Below are 15,754 nucleotides of genomic sequence, written 5' to 3'. Positions count from 1 at the left end.
CACGGTAATTCTAGATTTACATATGGAAACACTGCCCTATATACACTGTAGTCTGTGCTTGAATCTTTTCTGTGCTGAAAAGCAAGACAAAATATGAACAAAACAAAAGTACAAATAATTAGGTTCTGAATTTACACAAAAAAAGCTGCAAAGCATTGCGTACTTCCTTTATTAATAAGAAGTAATATCCGTTTTTGGTACTGCAGTTTTAGTTAATTTGTTATGGAGGCAACAGTATCAGTTTCCAAGGTAATTATGGTAGTAATACTAAAAAAATATAAATTTAACTTAACAACTATTAGATTTTTATAAACAAATGACTGTTAGTTTTGTTTCAACAGAATTAGCACAAACCTGATTATGTGCCATTTCAGGGTGTCTTTCTATTCCCAAACGGCTTTAAAAGAACAAAATATGCGAAAAAGAAGTCTAAGCAACCACTTTTTGAGTCTATATTTAACAAGGAACTGTGGTATGTTACATATAAATACAATTGGAATATAATTGAACATCAATTAAAGGTGAGTAACAGAACTTAACAGTCCCGTTTTGTCCTTTCGCTTTTTAAATGTAATTTACTAATGATGTCTGCGACTTCGTCCGTGTGGATATAGGTTTTTAAAAGTCTTGCACAAACTATTTGATTTTCTTTACAAAAATATGTAGTCCATGTGTTCAGAGTAAGTTTAAGCTATCTCCATTCCAAATTCAAGCCAACTTGGATCAGTTGCTGTAATTTGAAGGAGTACATCAAGACTCACATTTATATTCATCTTGATCAACCCACCACTGGCTCACTACGAAGCATGTGTCTCCTCTCAGAATGAGAAGCGATATGGCCATAGTTTACCATGCTGGCCAAGTGCAGATTGGCAGACTTCACACACCTTTGAAAACATTACACACATAACTCTGAAAAGTTAGAAATGTGTGCCCGGGATTGAACCCCCAACTTCCGATTAGGGGACACGGATGTCTTACCACTGGGCTATCACATTTACGTTTATATTACTCACACAAATAGTACTAGATGATGCATGTGAATTTGTCTTCATCAATTTAGGTCTTTACGAGTTCTGCAGGAATTCTTTGACTTTTCTGAATCTGAAAGCTAAATCCACACGGGCAAAGTAGCAAGCATCAATTAGTATTATCAATTAATCTTAAACTGAGGAAATACTTCTAAAATAACCATAGTATACCAGACCCAAAATTTCATATCCCTAACAGCCCTAGTTTATTTAAAGTATCACAAGGTGAGTTCTAGATGATGCAACTTCTTACATTGATTGTCAAAAATTTTAACAAAGAATTTTTTGTCATAGGAGCTCCATGAAAAAACTTATAGTGTCCTATTGGACAACATAGTGAGTTATGTCAAGTCATTTGATGAAGACCCCCAATATGATTCCATTTCAGGGATTATACCGAGCGCAACACTATTGACAGGAGTCAATCAGCCTGACCATGTGAATCAGTTTCTTGCATTAATACAAAAAATAAGGTATGTTTTAGTTGTGTATAGGACATGCAGGTTTTGGGGGTTCAGAGCTGGAAAGAAGCTGCATCTGACTGAAGATATTTTGGACTAGCTAATGGCCAGCACTAGTTGGATGGATGACATCAATCGAATTGAGATGATGATGAATGCCCAGCATGCGTTGCACTGCCTCTCATCTAGCTACTATCGTACTTGAAGGTATAACTGATCCAAAACTTCAACTCAATTGGATAAATGATGTGCAAACATAATAGAAAAAACTGGCCAAGTGCGAGCCAGGCTCGCTCAATGAGGGTTCCGTACTACAGTCGTATTTTTTCGACATTTTGCACGATAATTCAAAAACTATGATGCATAAATATAAATAAAAATCTGTTTTAGAATGTACAGGTGAAGACCTTTCATATGATATCCCACTTGATATAGTTATCTCACTTCGAAAGTTGAAAATACTAATTATTAGTTCATGACCACAATTTAATTTTTTTGTGTGATCTGACCCTAAATTCACGGTTTTCAGATTTTTCCCCAAATGTCACCTATAAGATCTACCTACCTTTTTTTTTTTTTTTTTTTTTTTTCGCTGGGAAATGCTTTTACGCATCCTCCCCGGAAGAAACGCAGCTGAACCACGTTTCTTCCGGGGAGGTATGTGGGACTCACTGTTACCCAGAATACCCACTAAAACCCAGCGGACCCGTCAGCGCCATGATGAGGCGGCACAGGAACGCAGTTTGCATACTACTATGCCGTCTCAGCGGTACAGATACCTCACAGGGCTTCCCTACAGGATGCCCCTGCCTTCCTCCACGGGTTTACGGCCCGAGGTAGTGAGCATATCGGCGCCTCCTTTGCCCTTGGCGTTTACGGCGTATGGGATGAGCGTTGGGATCCAGCTCTCTTTCTCGTTCAGCCGCCTCCTTTAATGCGAGCACTTGCTCGCAGAAAGACACTACTGCCGTCCAACAAGTCTCGCTTGTGATCATTGCGCTTATCACGCTTGGGAGCGATAGATCACTGCCCAAGGTGAACGACAATAGATGCCTCTGCGGCGCCCAGGCTGCGCATTCCATCAGGGTGTGCTGTGCCGTATCGGATGGAGCACCGCATTCGTGACAGGCTGGGGTCACTTCCCGCCTCGCAATCTGGTGCAGGTACTTACCGAAACAGCCATGTCCTGTAAGCACCTGCACCAGTCGATAAGTTAAGGTCCCGTGACGTCTTTTCAGCCAGCGCTCTAGTTGAGGCTGTATTGCTTCGACAGTCAGTGTGCCCGCAATAGGGTTTTGCAAGTCCTCCTTCCATCTGCTGATCAGGACCGTGTGTGCAGTGGCTCTCATACTTTGAACTTCCTCCGCACTTGGCCACTCACCCCGAGCCCTCAGTCCAGCTCGGTATCGGTACACCTCCGCTTGCACCTCAGCTTGTAGTTCCCACGGTGGGTCACCCGAGAGCAGCGTAGCAGCGGTCCATGACACTGTACGGTACCCCCGGATATTGCGCACAGCTATTATTCTCTGCGGTCTACGCAAAAGGATCTTATTTTGCGGAGTCAAGGCGTGGGCCCACACAGGCGCCCCATACAGTGCCATACTCCTCACAATTCCCGCGTACAGCCGTCTGCAGTTAGACCCAGGTCCTCCAATGTTTGGCAGCAGTCTACCGAGGGCTGCGGCGGCGTTAATAAGCCTGGGACTGAGCTGCCTAAAATGCGCTCCGAAGCCCCATCGTCCGTCCAAGGTAAGGCCCAAGTATTTCATACAGGCCTTAACCTCCACGACTGTGCCCTGGACGGTAATTTGTGCACCCCGGGGTGGACCTCTGCGTGGGCCGTGGAATAGGAGAGCCTCTGTTTTGGTGATTGAGACCTTCAGGCCCAGCATCCTGATCCTGTCCACCACCATGGACGTGCCAACTTCGGCAAGGCGAGCCGCTGCCTCGTAATTCTCCCCACGGGCAGTGACCAGGGTGTCGTCAGCGTAGCACAGCACCCTCATCCCTGGAAGCAGTGGACCCCGCAGGAGCCAATCGAAACCAACGTTCCAGAGCGCCGGCCCCAGTACCGAGCCCTGCGGGACTCCACTGCCTACGCGGTGCCGGTACAGTCGTCCATCGCTACCTTCCCACATGACATCCCTCTCTTGAAGGTACGCCTCCAACAGTCTCCTGAGATAGTGTGGCACTTCATGATACCGAAGCGCCTCTCGTAACGTCTCAAAGGGGGACTATTGAAAGCGTTGGCGACGTCGAGAGAAACCGCAAGGACCACATGCCCTCTCTCTGCCGCCTCCGTGGTTAGGCTCTTCAGGGCATCTAGAGCATCTAAAGTCGAACGGCCCGCCCTGAAACCATACTGCACCTCGGATAGACCTGGTCCCACCGTTTCAAGATGCGAAATGAGACGTGCGGCAAGGATCCTCTCGAAAAGCTTGCCCGTCTCACTAAGCAACACAATCGGTCTATATGCCGCAGGGGAATCTACCGGGCGGCCTTCTTTCCGCAGTAGGCACAGCTTTCTATCCTTCCATGACTTCGGGAACTGTCCGGAGCGCAAGCACTTGTCAAACAGTTCCCGAAGCCACTCCGCCAGATATTCCAGTGCTATGTGGACCACCTTACCCGGGACACCATCAGGTCCCGGTAAGATCTACCTACCTGCCAAATTTCATGATTCTAGGTCAACGGGAAGTACCCTGTAGGTTTCTTGACAGACAGACGGACAGACAGACAGACAACAAAGTGATTCTATAAGGGTTCCGTTTTTCCTTTTGAGGTACGGAACCCTAAAAATGAATACACAAACATTCATTCTTATAGTTCTTATTTGTAAGACTAACTTTTTCCCGCGACGTAATTTATAGCACTCGAGAATAATGTAGCTATCCAATGTAGTTAATGTGAAAGAATTTTCAGAAATTGATAATTAGTTTTAGAAAATTGTCCTCTACTAGGATAACTCTAGTTAGCATAACTTGCCAACTTAACCTCTTCAGAATATCAGTGTACCTACACAATATTATGTATATTTTTATTGATTTAAAAGATAAATACATACAGCTGATTATAGCAAATTAAGCTTATGGTTCATTGTATATCAAAATAACGTCTGCTTCTATTCAACATTATGAAGGCTACTTTTGATTTCCCATGGGATTTTTAAATAACTGTTAAATAATAAAAGTTAATGAATAGGTACTTGAGTAAGTTTGGATGATAAGGTTGTTTGTAGAGAAGTAAGCGTTATGAATGTTTATTTTATTTACCTTCAGGCAAGAAGTGACACCACATGTGGCTATGATAAGTTCACAAGATGCTCAAACAGTTAAACATCTGGTAGAAAGTGCGGTTTCACAGCTGATTCACGGTCAGGCCTATTTTGTAAGTATTTAAGCACACTAATTGAATTGTTACATTCATGGGGTAGAATCTGATTGTTTCTCTAAACTAAATTTAGAATATCTGCATTTTTTTTCTTTTTAGTATTGCTAAATTAAAATTAAGTTTGTCAGTCCTTTTCTTGTTACATTGGTAAGAAAAAGATGTAAATACTAAATGATGTAAAATGTGTCTATTATAATTTTGGTTGATGATATTATATCAAAATCTGTTTATTCGAAATTCGTACACAAATCTATTACCTAAAGTAAAATATGTAAATACTATTTGTTTGCAAGCAATTTTTATTACAAACTAGGTAATGCCCGCGACTTCGACCGCGTGGATTTTGGTTTTTAAAAATCCCGTGGGAACTCATTGATTTTCTGGGATAAAAAGTAGCCTATGTCCTGCCTCGGGATGCAAGCTATCTCTGTACCAAATTATATCAAAATTGGTTGAACGGATGGGCAGTGAAAAACTAGCAGACAGATAGACACACTTTCGCATTAATAATATTAGTACGGATTAAATGTTTTCTATTACAGGATGATTCTGCTGAAGATAGCTTGAGTGAGCAAATATTTAGGCTAAAGAAAAGCCAATGCACTATGAGATCGCTACTTAAGTGGTACAAGAATAAATATGTTACTTCATCACCAAAGAAGTTGAAGCGAACAACACCAAAGACCAACACTTTAATTATAATCATGCCTGATTTTGAGAGTTTCAGTTGTAATGTACTACAAGACTTTGTGATGATTGTCAGGTAAAGATTTTTCAATAACTTATATCTTATATATACATCACAAAAAATTATTAAAATGTGTTCATGAACAAATAGTATTTTCAACTTTCATAGTAAGATTAATATACCAAGTGGGGCATCATATAAAAGGGCTTTACTCGTACATTCTAAAACAGATTTTTATTTAGTTTTATGCATTATGATTTTTGATTTATCGTGCCAAATGTCGAAAAAATACGACTGTAGTATGACCCTTGATGCGCGAGTCTGACTTGCACTTGGCCGCTTTTTTTATTAGTTGTAAGGGCCCTAAAATTGTATTGTTACAGTTCCTATATAACATCACTACCGATAGTTCTAATATTTGGAGTCGCGACATCAGTGTCGGCGCTACACAAGGCGTTCCCGTACCATGTCTCTTCAAAACTGCTGATTAAAGTGTTTCACTCACTTCCGTCACATGTTTATATGAATCAGGTCAGTATAATTATGGATTCTGGGAGACTGATTGTACCATACATGTACAAAAACTTAGCGCTATTATTATATTACTACCTAAACACATCCCAATAGCAATAACCTTATAGGTACTAGGTAGTATTTTTCAAACCAGCAATGTATAGCGAGTAAAACTCGGGGTCGATGCCCACCTACGACGCAGCATTGACCCCGCGGTACCAATCTACGCAACGTTCGTTGACCTCTAGCGTCAGTCAGATTGCGAACTTTTAAAAATGCAGGATATTTTATTTTTTTCATTTATTTTATTTATTTATCACAAATGATGACTTTTATAGATACAAATAGTATTGGTAGTGAAAAAAATGAAATTATCGATAAGCTAGCTAATTATATTGCACAATTATCTTTAAACTACATATATCCATTATTAAATCGATAGCAATATGTTATGTAGACCTGCTAGTTTTGTGTACAACAGAAATAGCCACACTATTGTTTAAACATTCGCTAAACATATCACTGAAGACATATCTTTATTCATTTGTCTCAGTAAGTCCACTTCTACCGATTGCAATAAGTCTGTTTTATTTTGGCGGATTTTAGTTAAAATAAAATTAAATATACGTACTATAATTTTTAAGTAGTATAGTAGTAACCAGTCAGCAGAATATACGCTTAGTGAGACGATACCGAAACTTCCTTGTGCCACAATCAAACTTTCTTTGTGCATCAATCATCATATTATTATTTTGTTTTATATGTTTATTTTAGCTTTAAATGTTTGATTGCAGGTTTTAGAAAATATATTCCTAACACATACAAGCCCATTCCACTTGTCTGGCAGAGCTTTTGAACTGTTAACGGATGTGTTTCTATTCTACGATTTCTCTGTTACAGGTCTTATTCAGAGTATTAAGGTACACATTTTTTCAATTGTAGATTCGATTGTACAAACACCTCTGAACCAAATTAACAACCGACTCACTATCCATATTATAAACACAAAAGTGTGTTTGTTTGTTAGTTTATTGGTATTGTCCTTCAATCATGTCAAAATAGCGCAACGGATTGATGTGATTTTTGCATGGGTATAGTACAAGACATGAAGATTTACATATCCTACTTTAAAATCCACGCAGACGAAGTCGAGGGCATCAGCTAGATCGGTCTTATTACGACGTAGTAAAGTGCAACTCATACCGTCGCGAGCCATGCTTGGAGTTTCTCTACGTGATACGACATAGCTCAACGGGTTGCGAAGCTGAAGTGGCAATGTGCAGGGCACATAGTTTGGTAAACCTATAGACGTTGGGGTCCCAAGGTGCTGGAATGGCGACCTCGCACCGGAAGGCGCAGCGTTGGACCCCCACTAGGTGGACGGATGACATCAGACGAGTCGCAGGGAGCTGCTGGATTCAAAGCGCGCAAGACCGTGGCGTGTGGAAGACTCTACAAGAGGCCTATGTCCAACTGTGGATGTCTATCAGTTGATGATGATGATGAGTACTGTCGCAGGGGCGCGCCGCTGCTGTCGGTATTTTTCTCGGGTGACGTGACTAAGAGAACCCAGCGTGGTGTAGGTACTACTTAGTAGGCATGGACGAGTGACAGAAGCCTGATGAAATTGGCTGTTATGCTTCTCTGCAATGAACATTGCAAAACAGTCACTATTTCCAAATTTTTGTATATATATATATCGGTCAGGATTCATAATGTGACTGCATACGAAATTGAAACGCCGCTAACACCGGCAACACGTGCCTACAGTGTCAACTGTCATTCGAATTTGACGCACTTCACTCCGCGAACCGCGACACACACGCTAGCCTGATAGCACTGAAACTGAGACTGAATCTGACACAGTTCTTGCAATTCACGAATGCGAGTGGACTTTACTTATGGTTACGTCGGATACACGGGCAAGTCGGGATAGTCTCGAGCAAGCGCTCACAAACGCACACATTCAGTGTACGTTAGTTAGACCGATACGACTTAAACACAAGCATGAGCCACTCGCCTTCGTGACTTTTAAAAGTTCAGAGATTCTTGTTCAACTGAATACTAGACGAATATTTTTCTGTATTTACCATGCTTGATTTCATATTGTTTGCTTGCTTTCATGAAAATTCTTGTTTTAGTATTGCATGATGGATCATTACTATGGCGATAATATTAAAGCGTTGTGCTGTACCCGAGACAAAATTGAAGAGACTGTATCAAAACTAACATCAGGTGACTTAGAAAATATAAGACGACTTTTATCGTTCAGGCCCTTTTTCGATATACAAGACATTCAAACAAAAATTGGCCTATTTGCAAACGATAATTTTTTCAGAAAAGTCTTGTGCAAAGAAATGCATAAACTTCACGATTATTTACATAGTTTCTATTTGTGTGTACGATTGCTTTCGGCACTCGTGAAGGATTTGCCAAAAAATATACTTGGAAAAACTGTAAGTATACGTAATGCTATTTTTTCTGAAACTGAAATAGGTTTTTAGCTACTCTACCCCCATTACAGAAAAAACCGGCCAAGTGCAAATCAGACTCGCGCACTGAGGGTTCCGTAGTACAATCGTATTTTATCGTCATTTTGCACGATAAATCAAAAACTACTTACTAGATCTCGTTCAAACCAATTTTCGGTGGATGTTTGCATAGTAATGTACATCATATTTTTTTTTATCATTCTCTTAATTTAGAAGTTACAGGGGAGGGGGGGGGGGACACACACACACACACACATTTTACCACTTTGGAAGTGTCTCTCGCGCAAACTATTCAGTTCAGAAAAAAATGATATTAGAAACCTCAATATCATTTTTGAAGACCTATCCATACATATGGGTATGGATAGGTCCCACCCCACACGTATGGGTTTGATGAAAAAATTATTTTTGAGTTTCCGTTCTAAGTATGGGGAACCCCAAAATTTATTGTTTTTTTTTCTATTTTTTTGTAAAAATCTTAATGCGGTTCACTGAATACATCTACTTACCAAGTTTCCACAGGTTAGCTCTTATAGTTTCGGAAAAAGTGGCTGTGACAAACGGACGGACAGACGGACAGACAGACATGACGAATCTATAAGGGTTCCGTTTTTTGTCATTCGGCTACGGAACCCAAAAAAGCGGAAAAAATTATAATATTTTTTTTTTTTTTTTTTTTTTTTTTATTGATCACGTAAATTTCAAAAATACATTTTAAAATAAACAGTTCGCGCCATCCTCTAGAAACTGTTAAAGTTTATGTGAGGATGGCGAGTTCGCGTTTTACAAATTTAATAAAATCTAGGTAACAAACTTATATACTATTAAAATTATTATATATTATAAATGTGATAGTGTATCTGTCTCCCCCCTGCGCGAGCTCTCTCTCTCTCTCTCCCTCTATCTTCCTCTGTCTTGTATATTTTGTCTGTCTATCACTTTTTCACAGCTCATCTGTTTTAACGATTTTTACGATAATTATTAGGTATCTTGCTACATACAAAGGACTGTTACTCTTAAAAAGAAATTATTAACAATATTATTATTCTACATTATGTATATGAATTCCCCCATGAGGGAATCTCTCTGCTCATTTTTTTTCTTATTGCTGAAGATTGTAACCTTCTGGATGTCTGAATTAATGCGAATGTCATCATTAACATCCCTGTTCGGTATCATTGTACACTTTTTGATTGTTCAGTTAGCGAACGAAGATATCAACTAGCAAACATGCGCGAGACACGCGCCACTCTGGTCTCGCCCACTTACTTTGCAGGTCATTACTTAGACTCCACATCCATAATAGCTCCGCATTAATTGATGCGCATGCGGATGTATTAATTAATGCGAATGTTCCGCATTTGCGGATGTGGATATCCGTAATACCCCTGGTTAACACTCAGACAGATTTACTAAACAAAGCGTTAATTTGAATAGTTTCGCTAGGTGACCCTTCGGCAATTAATGAAGAAATATTTTCTTGCCTGAATAGGCTACTTGACAATTTTTTTAAGTTGGTCTTAAATGGTTAATATTTGTCCTATTATATCAAAAAAATTAACACTATATTTTTTTGCGCCCTAAAACCGTAAAACTTTAATTTAAAAAAATATTTTTCTTAGACAGGTGAAAACACTGTCGGCCATGTTTGGCCGATAGATTATCTGTGCTCTGACGTCATGCATTTGTAAACAACAGTATAACCCTGTGGTTATACTGTTGTTGTATGTGTAGTGTTAATTTTTTTGATATAATAGGACAAATATTAACCATTTAAGACCAACTTAAAAAAATTGTCAAGTAGCCTATTATTGTATATTTTTAGGTGAGAGAAATTTATGCCAAATGTTCAATGGAACTCATAACAGATACTCAACCATTCCGGGAATGCATGCAGCTATTGAGCTTCCAATCGCAAGTTCAATTGGCTGAAAGTATGAAGAATGCACTGAAAGAGATCAACGCCCTACTACAAATAGTGTCGCCTCTACATCCTACGTCGCGGAAGACTAACTTGAACAGTATTACTCTAAACAATGATCTCGGCCAAGATTTTGCGAAATCAATCAGAATACATTTTCTAACGTTTTTGAGGCAGATTGAAAACGCTAACAACGAAGCTCTAGTAATAAATAATGTGAATGCCAACAATGATAATGATATGGATGTTGATGTTGTACCCGGCAATAGGTTTAAGCTAAAGGAGGTTAGTGAAAAAGTGGCACCGATTCCGTTGTCTTTCTCTAAACTAAATTCAGAGTGTCTGCATCCTTTTCTTTTTAACAATGCTAAAAAGGGACAGAACATGAACTTTACATTTAAAGACTCTAAATTTTTAGTGTACGCTACAAATTTAAACAGTAGGCTTGCGACAGTGCGCAAAAATCACGGGGTTTACCATCTAAAAATAAAATTTAAAACTGTCAAACTGCGTCTGTCCTTTTCATATTACATTAGTAAGAAGAGTATGCGAATACTCTAAAATTAGGTTGTACTCAGAATCAGCATCATTAAAATATATAATTATAGAAAAATCTATAATTATTTTTTATTTATTGTTTTTTTAATTATAAAATTGTTGTATGTTATACTTAAAAGCCAACCCGCTGAACCTAAGAAGGCAGATAGTTTTCGCCGTTAACGTTGGCATCCTTATTTGGTCGACATCCGATCCACACGTACAAAACGTTTTCGCTCAACGTTTCTGATACTAAGGTGTGGAATGCTCTTCCAGCTTGCGTGTTTCCTGTCACGTGCAACCAAAATACCTGCAAAATAAAGAGAGAAAAAAAAGCAAAGTGAATAGGCATCTCATGGCATGGGAACTCTTTGATTTTCCGGGATAAAAAGTAGCCTATGTCCTTCCCCGGGATCCAAGCTATCTCTGTACCAAATTTCATCAAAAGCGGTTGAAAGAATGGCCGTGAAAGGCTAGCAGAGAGACTGACAGACAAGCACTTTCGCATTTATAATTTTTAATTAATTAGTATGGATGATTGTTTGTCAAGTGCAAGCCTACCTTGCACTAAAAAAAATCTATTGGCAAACAGGTGATTTTTGCTTGGAAAAATTTTGAGGAAATTTTGGGGTATAGACGCCCGTCAATGGACAAACCAGAGTGTGCTAGAGTGAGGGAACTCTCGGTTTGATCCTGAATCGATAAATATGTACATAATATGTCAAATATTAGGGTATGGGCTCAGAACAAGGACTATTAGAAGTAGCCCTATTGTGACACTTACTGTTAGAGCGGGTATAGCTAAATGCATTTAAGCTCTTAAAACGTGACAAAATGATTGTTTTGTCCTTATCACCGTGGCCACTTTTTTTGTTTGCCAAAATGTATTTGTACGTGAGATTTTGGCAAACAACGTGAAGTGAGGTTATGTTGACTCAAGTATTGTAAATAAATAATTGATTCGTTTTGTTGTTTTTTGTTTTTGAAGTTATTGTGCAATGGTGGGTTGCAGTATACTAGGCTACAAAAGCCGAAGCGAACGTAAAATAGACGGAATAACATTTCACAAGTAAGTACCTCTGCTTGAGCGAGAGGGACTGAGGGGGCCACGCTAGTTGCATATCTGGACATATCTGTATGGGTGACTTGAAATCTAAGAAAAATAGGGCTACCTAGCGTAAAATGTACTAATATTTGACGCCTGCCAGTGACATTGTGAAGCATCGACGTTTTGTTAGAAGCTCCCTATAACTCGTGAACTGTGACAAGACGGCTTACAATTTATTAGTGTCGTCCCTTGTTTACAGTCTTTATCAGTCTTATCGTCTGTCAGTGTCACAAGATAACGTGATCTATTTATGTCATAAGCTCTTGTAATTTTGCCAAAATGAAGACCGTTGCATTTTTTCATTGCAGAAATTACTCAAGGCGACAAGGGTGGAAAAAATCCAATCCGAATTTGAAATGGTACGATCGAGGTTCGTGAGCTACCTCGAGGAGATGTTTGGGAAGGGCCTGCAGCCGCCGCGCACGCAGAGCTTCCATGAGCTATTGTTCCGCGGTGACGTGGCCGGTGTCCGGCGGCAGAGGGTGGGCGCCCCGCGCGGCGCGTTGCACCTGGCCTTGAACGACCCCGTGCATTACTTACAGGTATGTCTTCTCTTTTTTGCCTATTGCAGAAAATTTTGTAGGTGACAGGGGTCGAAATGGTGTGATTCAGATTGTGAGTTACCTCGAGGAGATGTCAGCGAGGGGCCTGCAGCCGCGCACGCAGAGTTTCCACGAGCTAATATTCCGCGGAGACGCGGCTGGTGTTCTTCGGTAGAGTTAGGCACCCCGCGCGGCGCGTTGCACCTAGCCTTGAACGACCCCGTTCATTCCTTACAAGTATGCACGTGTTCCCTCTTTTTCGGAGGTGTCTCTCAACAAGTTCAAAGTTTTCATAAAACGTAAACTAATTGAAAAATCCTATTATAATGTAAAGGATTATTTAAATGATAAGCAAGCTTGGGAATGAGTTGCTTAACGACTTTGTGATAGTTCTAATAAGTTTCAATAATTTTGTAAAGTGGTGATAATAAAAAGAATACCCGGCTGAGTTTGTTGTGGGCTCTTCTCAGACCTAGGCGCGTTTGGAACCCTCGTAACTTTAGTCTTAAGTTTGCGTAATAATTATCACCACTATATCTTACAAATCTAACACCATACCAGACCATCAATATGAGTAATTTATTACCTATTTTGAATAAATCATTTGACTTTGACTTTGACTTTGTGAAGGAAGGAAAAGGTGACTGACTGACTGACTGACTGACTGATCTATCAACGCACAGCTGAAACTACTGGACAGATCAGGCTGAAATTTAGCATGCAGATAGCTATTATGACGTAGGCATCCGCTAAGGATTTTTGAAAATTCAACGTCGAAGGGGGTAAAATAGGGGGTTTGAAATTTGTGTAGTCCACGTCGACAAAGTCGCGGGGTTAAGCTAGTCCCATATAATTCTACAATGATGTGAATGATACACTATACTTACACGACGAGAGCTGTCGGTGGACTTTAAGATGGTCTGGAGGTCAACTCAATAATATATGGACTGAAACTCGACGTGTTTAGCAAGGTTTTCTTTTCCAGTGCTCGTGCTGCCATCTGTCGTCATCGGAGAATGTATCGGAGCGGCTACCCGACATTAGCATCGTGTACAAGCTGCACCGCGAGTGCGGCAAGCATATCAACCTTTACGACTGGCTGCAGGCCTTCGCGGCCATCCTGCGCCCGGACGACCAGGACGACGATCGCGACCAAGATTCCACCATCCAGTAAGTAGAATAGTAGTGGCGTGCATAGATGCATAAATGCACAGCTTACTCTAGTTGAAATAGCTCAATTCACATTTTTCATTATGAACTGCAACAATCTCTGTGTAGTATTGTAGTAAGGTACTTTTAAGTATTCTGTGATACTAAGCACAAGACAGGTCATTAAAACCAAAACAATTTGTTGGCTCCTACTCGCTTTTTTACTTACTACTTGATGTCCAGTCCCCTAATTTTGACAGCTTCATGACACACGATTTTTTTAAATAGCTCTTGTTCAGGTACTCATCATCATCATCATGATCAACCCATCGCCGGCTCACTACAGAGCATGGGTCTCCTCTCAGAGTGAGAAGGGTTTTGGCCATAGTCTACCACGCTGGCCATGTGCAGATTGGTAGACTTCACACACCTTTGAGAACATTATGGAGAACTCTCAGGCATGCAGGTTTCCTCACGATGTTTTCCTTCACCGTTAAAGCAAGTAATATTCAATTACCTAAAACGCACATAACTCCGAAAAGTCAGTTCAGGTACTATAATATAATACTACCTAAAATACTATCCTAAAAGATAACCTGCCAATACGTAAATAGTCCGCTACAGGTTGAGACGGTACGAGGCGGGGGACGCCCGGGATTTTCTGTTGGGCGAGTGTACTAGCAATTCAAAGATATCAGTGCTTATATCATGAATATTATGTATCTGGATTCTGGTCGGGTCTACGACAATGGTTATGGGAAAGAGTCTTTGAGTCGATGTTTTTGATGTCGTAAATGATTCCCTCGTAAGCTATTAAGGTTCAACAACAGCTGCAGACAGCTAGCAAAACTTCCGTTAGTGGCTCTATGTGGTTATATGAGGGTTCCGTAATCGATTAATTTTTCGTCATTTCGTGCACGATAAATCAAAAACTATGCTTAAAAATGAAGCAAAATCTGTTTTAAAATATATAGTTAAAGCCCTTTCATATGATACTCCACTTGGTACGTCTTATTTTGAAAATTGAAAATACTAATTATTTTTTCATTAACACATTTTTTTTGTGTGATGTAACTACAAATCTACAGTTTTCGAATTTATTCCTTTACTTGTGCTATAAGGCCTATACCTACCTACGCCAGGGAGGTCGATTACAAAGAAACAAACAAATCTTTCCTCTTTATAATATGAGTATTGAGTATAGATATTAATTTGACTTATTTGGTTTTTACAGGATTCGATTCACGAGGGCCGTGGCTGAGCTACAATTCCTTGGTTTTATAAGGACGTCCAGAAGGAAGACTGACCATGTAATGCGTCTCACTTGGTGATATTTTACTAATAGATTGCGATTCCTTGATTATTATTAAGAAAATGAATCTTGTAATAAATTGTTTTATTAATGGATTGAGTTTTATTTGTACTTGTTAAATTTAAATCTCATGAATAATTAATTGCGTCCTTAGTAATTTCTTTATTCGCGATATTGTAGCTTCCCAATCGAGTAGAAACTTGCGACTCGACTCGCCTTGACCTTCGAGATGTCGCTTATCTCTTCATTTAAGTATTATTTTATAATAGGATTTCTACCAACGACATCGTCAGGATTTTAACCCGAAGCTGTGTCTCAGAATAATGTATTCAAATGTTATTAAATGTCAAATCCTTTTTTTAGCAATAAGGTCCTCTACATGGCGAATAACATAAATTAATTGATATTACTATTTTCTATGAGTCTAGTTTTCCTTCACACATTTAATTTTGCGGAGTTATGTAGGTTTTAAGCTAAATAATTAGTGCGGTGAAGAAAAACACATTGTGAAAGACTTGCATGCCTTAATTTAATTATTTTATGACCTAATTTAATTTCCTTCTAATTTTGAGATGTTTTATAAATGTACCTACAATCTACATGCTATAAG

General features: G+C 39.6%; 1 protein-coding gene across 2 annotated transcripts; it reads left to right on the top strand.

Moving 5' to 3' along the window:
• The first annotated feature begins 72 nt into the window (after positions 1-72).
• Positions 73-15,236, top strand: Orc3 (origin recognition complex subunit 3). Of its 2 annotated transcripts, XM_034968522.2 has the most exons (12): positions 73-249; positions 375-521; positions 1,326-1,504; positions 4,771-4,879; positions 5,425-5,645; positions 5,954-6,101; positions 6,878-7,003; positions 8,225-8,539; positions 10,401-10,781; positions 12,450-12,683; positions 13,669-13,853; positions 15,067-15,236. In XM_034968522.2, exons 1-12 carry the CDS (start codon positions 223-225, stop codon positions 15,161-15,163), a joined length of 2,169 nt encoding a protein of 722 aa, XP_034824413.1. In that variant the 5' UTR covers positions 73-222; the 3' UTR covers positions 15,164-15,236. The 2 variants fall into 2 exon arrangements, with proteins under 2 accessions (XP_034824413.1, XP_069354580.1); XM_069498479.1 differs by lacking the exon at positions 73-249 and having other exon boundaries at positions 488-521; positions 1,420-1,504.
• Positions 15,237-15,754: the final 518 nt, after the last annotated feature.

The sequence above is a fragment of the Maniola hyperantus genome, chromosome 5, assembly GCF_902806685.2.
Source record: "Maniola hyperantus chromosome 5, iAphHyp1.2, whole genome shotgun sequence".
In the NCBI taxonomy this organism is placed as follows: Eukaryota; Metazoa; Arthropoda; class Insecta; order Lepidoptera; family Nymphalidae; genus Maniola; species Maniola hyperantus.
The sequence above is the reverse complement of the archived record's forward strand: the minus strand, read 5'-3'. Positions and strand labels throughout refer to the sequence as shown.

Excerpts from the sequence above, each read along its gene's own strand:
- Orc3 (XM_034968522.2), top strand. The coding sequence starts at position 223 with ATGGAGGCAACAGTATCAGTTTCCAAG. Across the intron at positions 522-1,325 it reads TAATTGAACATCAATTAAAG|GAGCTCCATGAAAAAACTTA; the intron begins GTGAGTAACAGA and ends TTTTTGTCATAG. Across the intron at positions 4,880-5,424 it reads TTCACGGTCAGGCCTATTTT|GATGATTCTGCTGAAGATAG; the intron begins GTAAGTATTTAA and ends TTTCTATTACAG.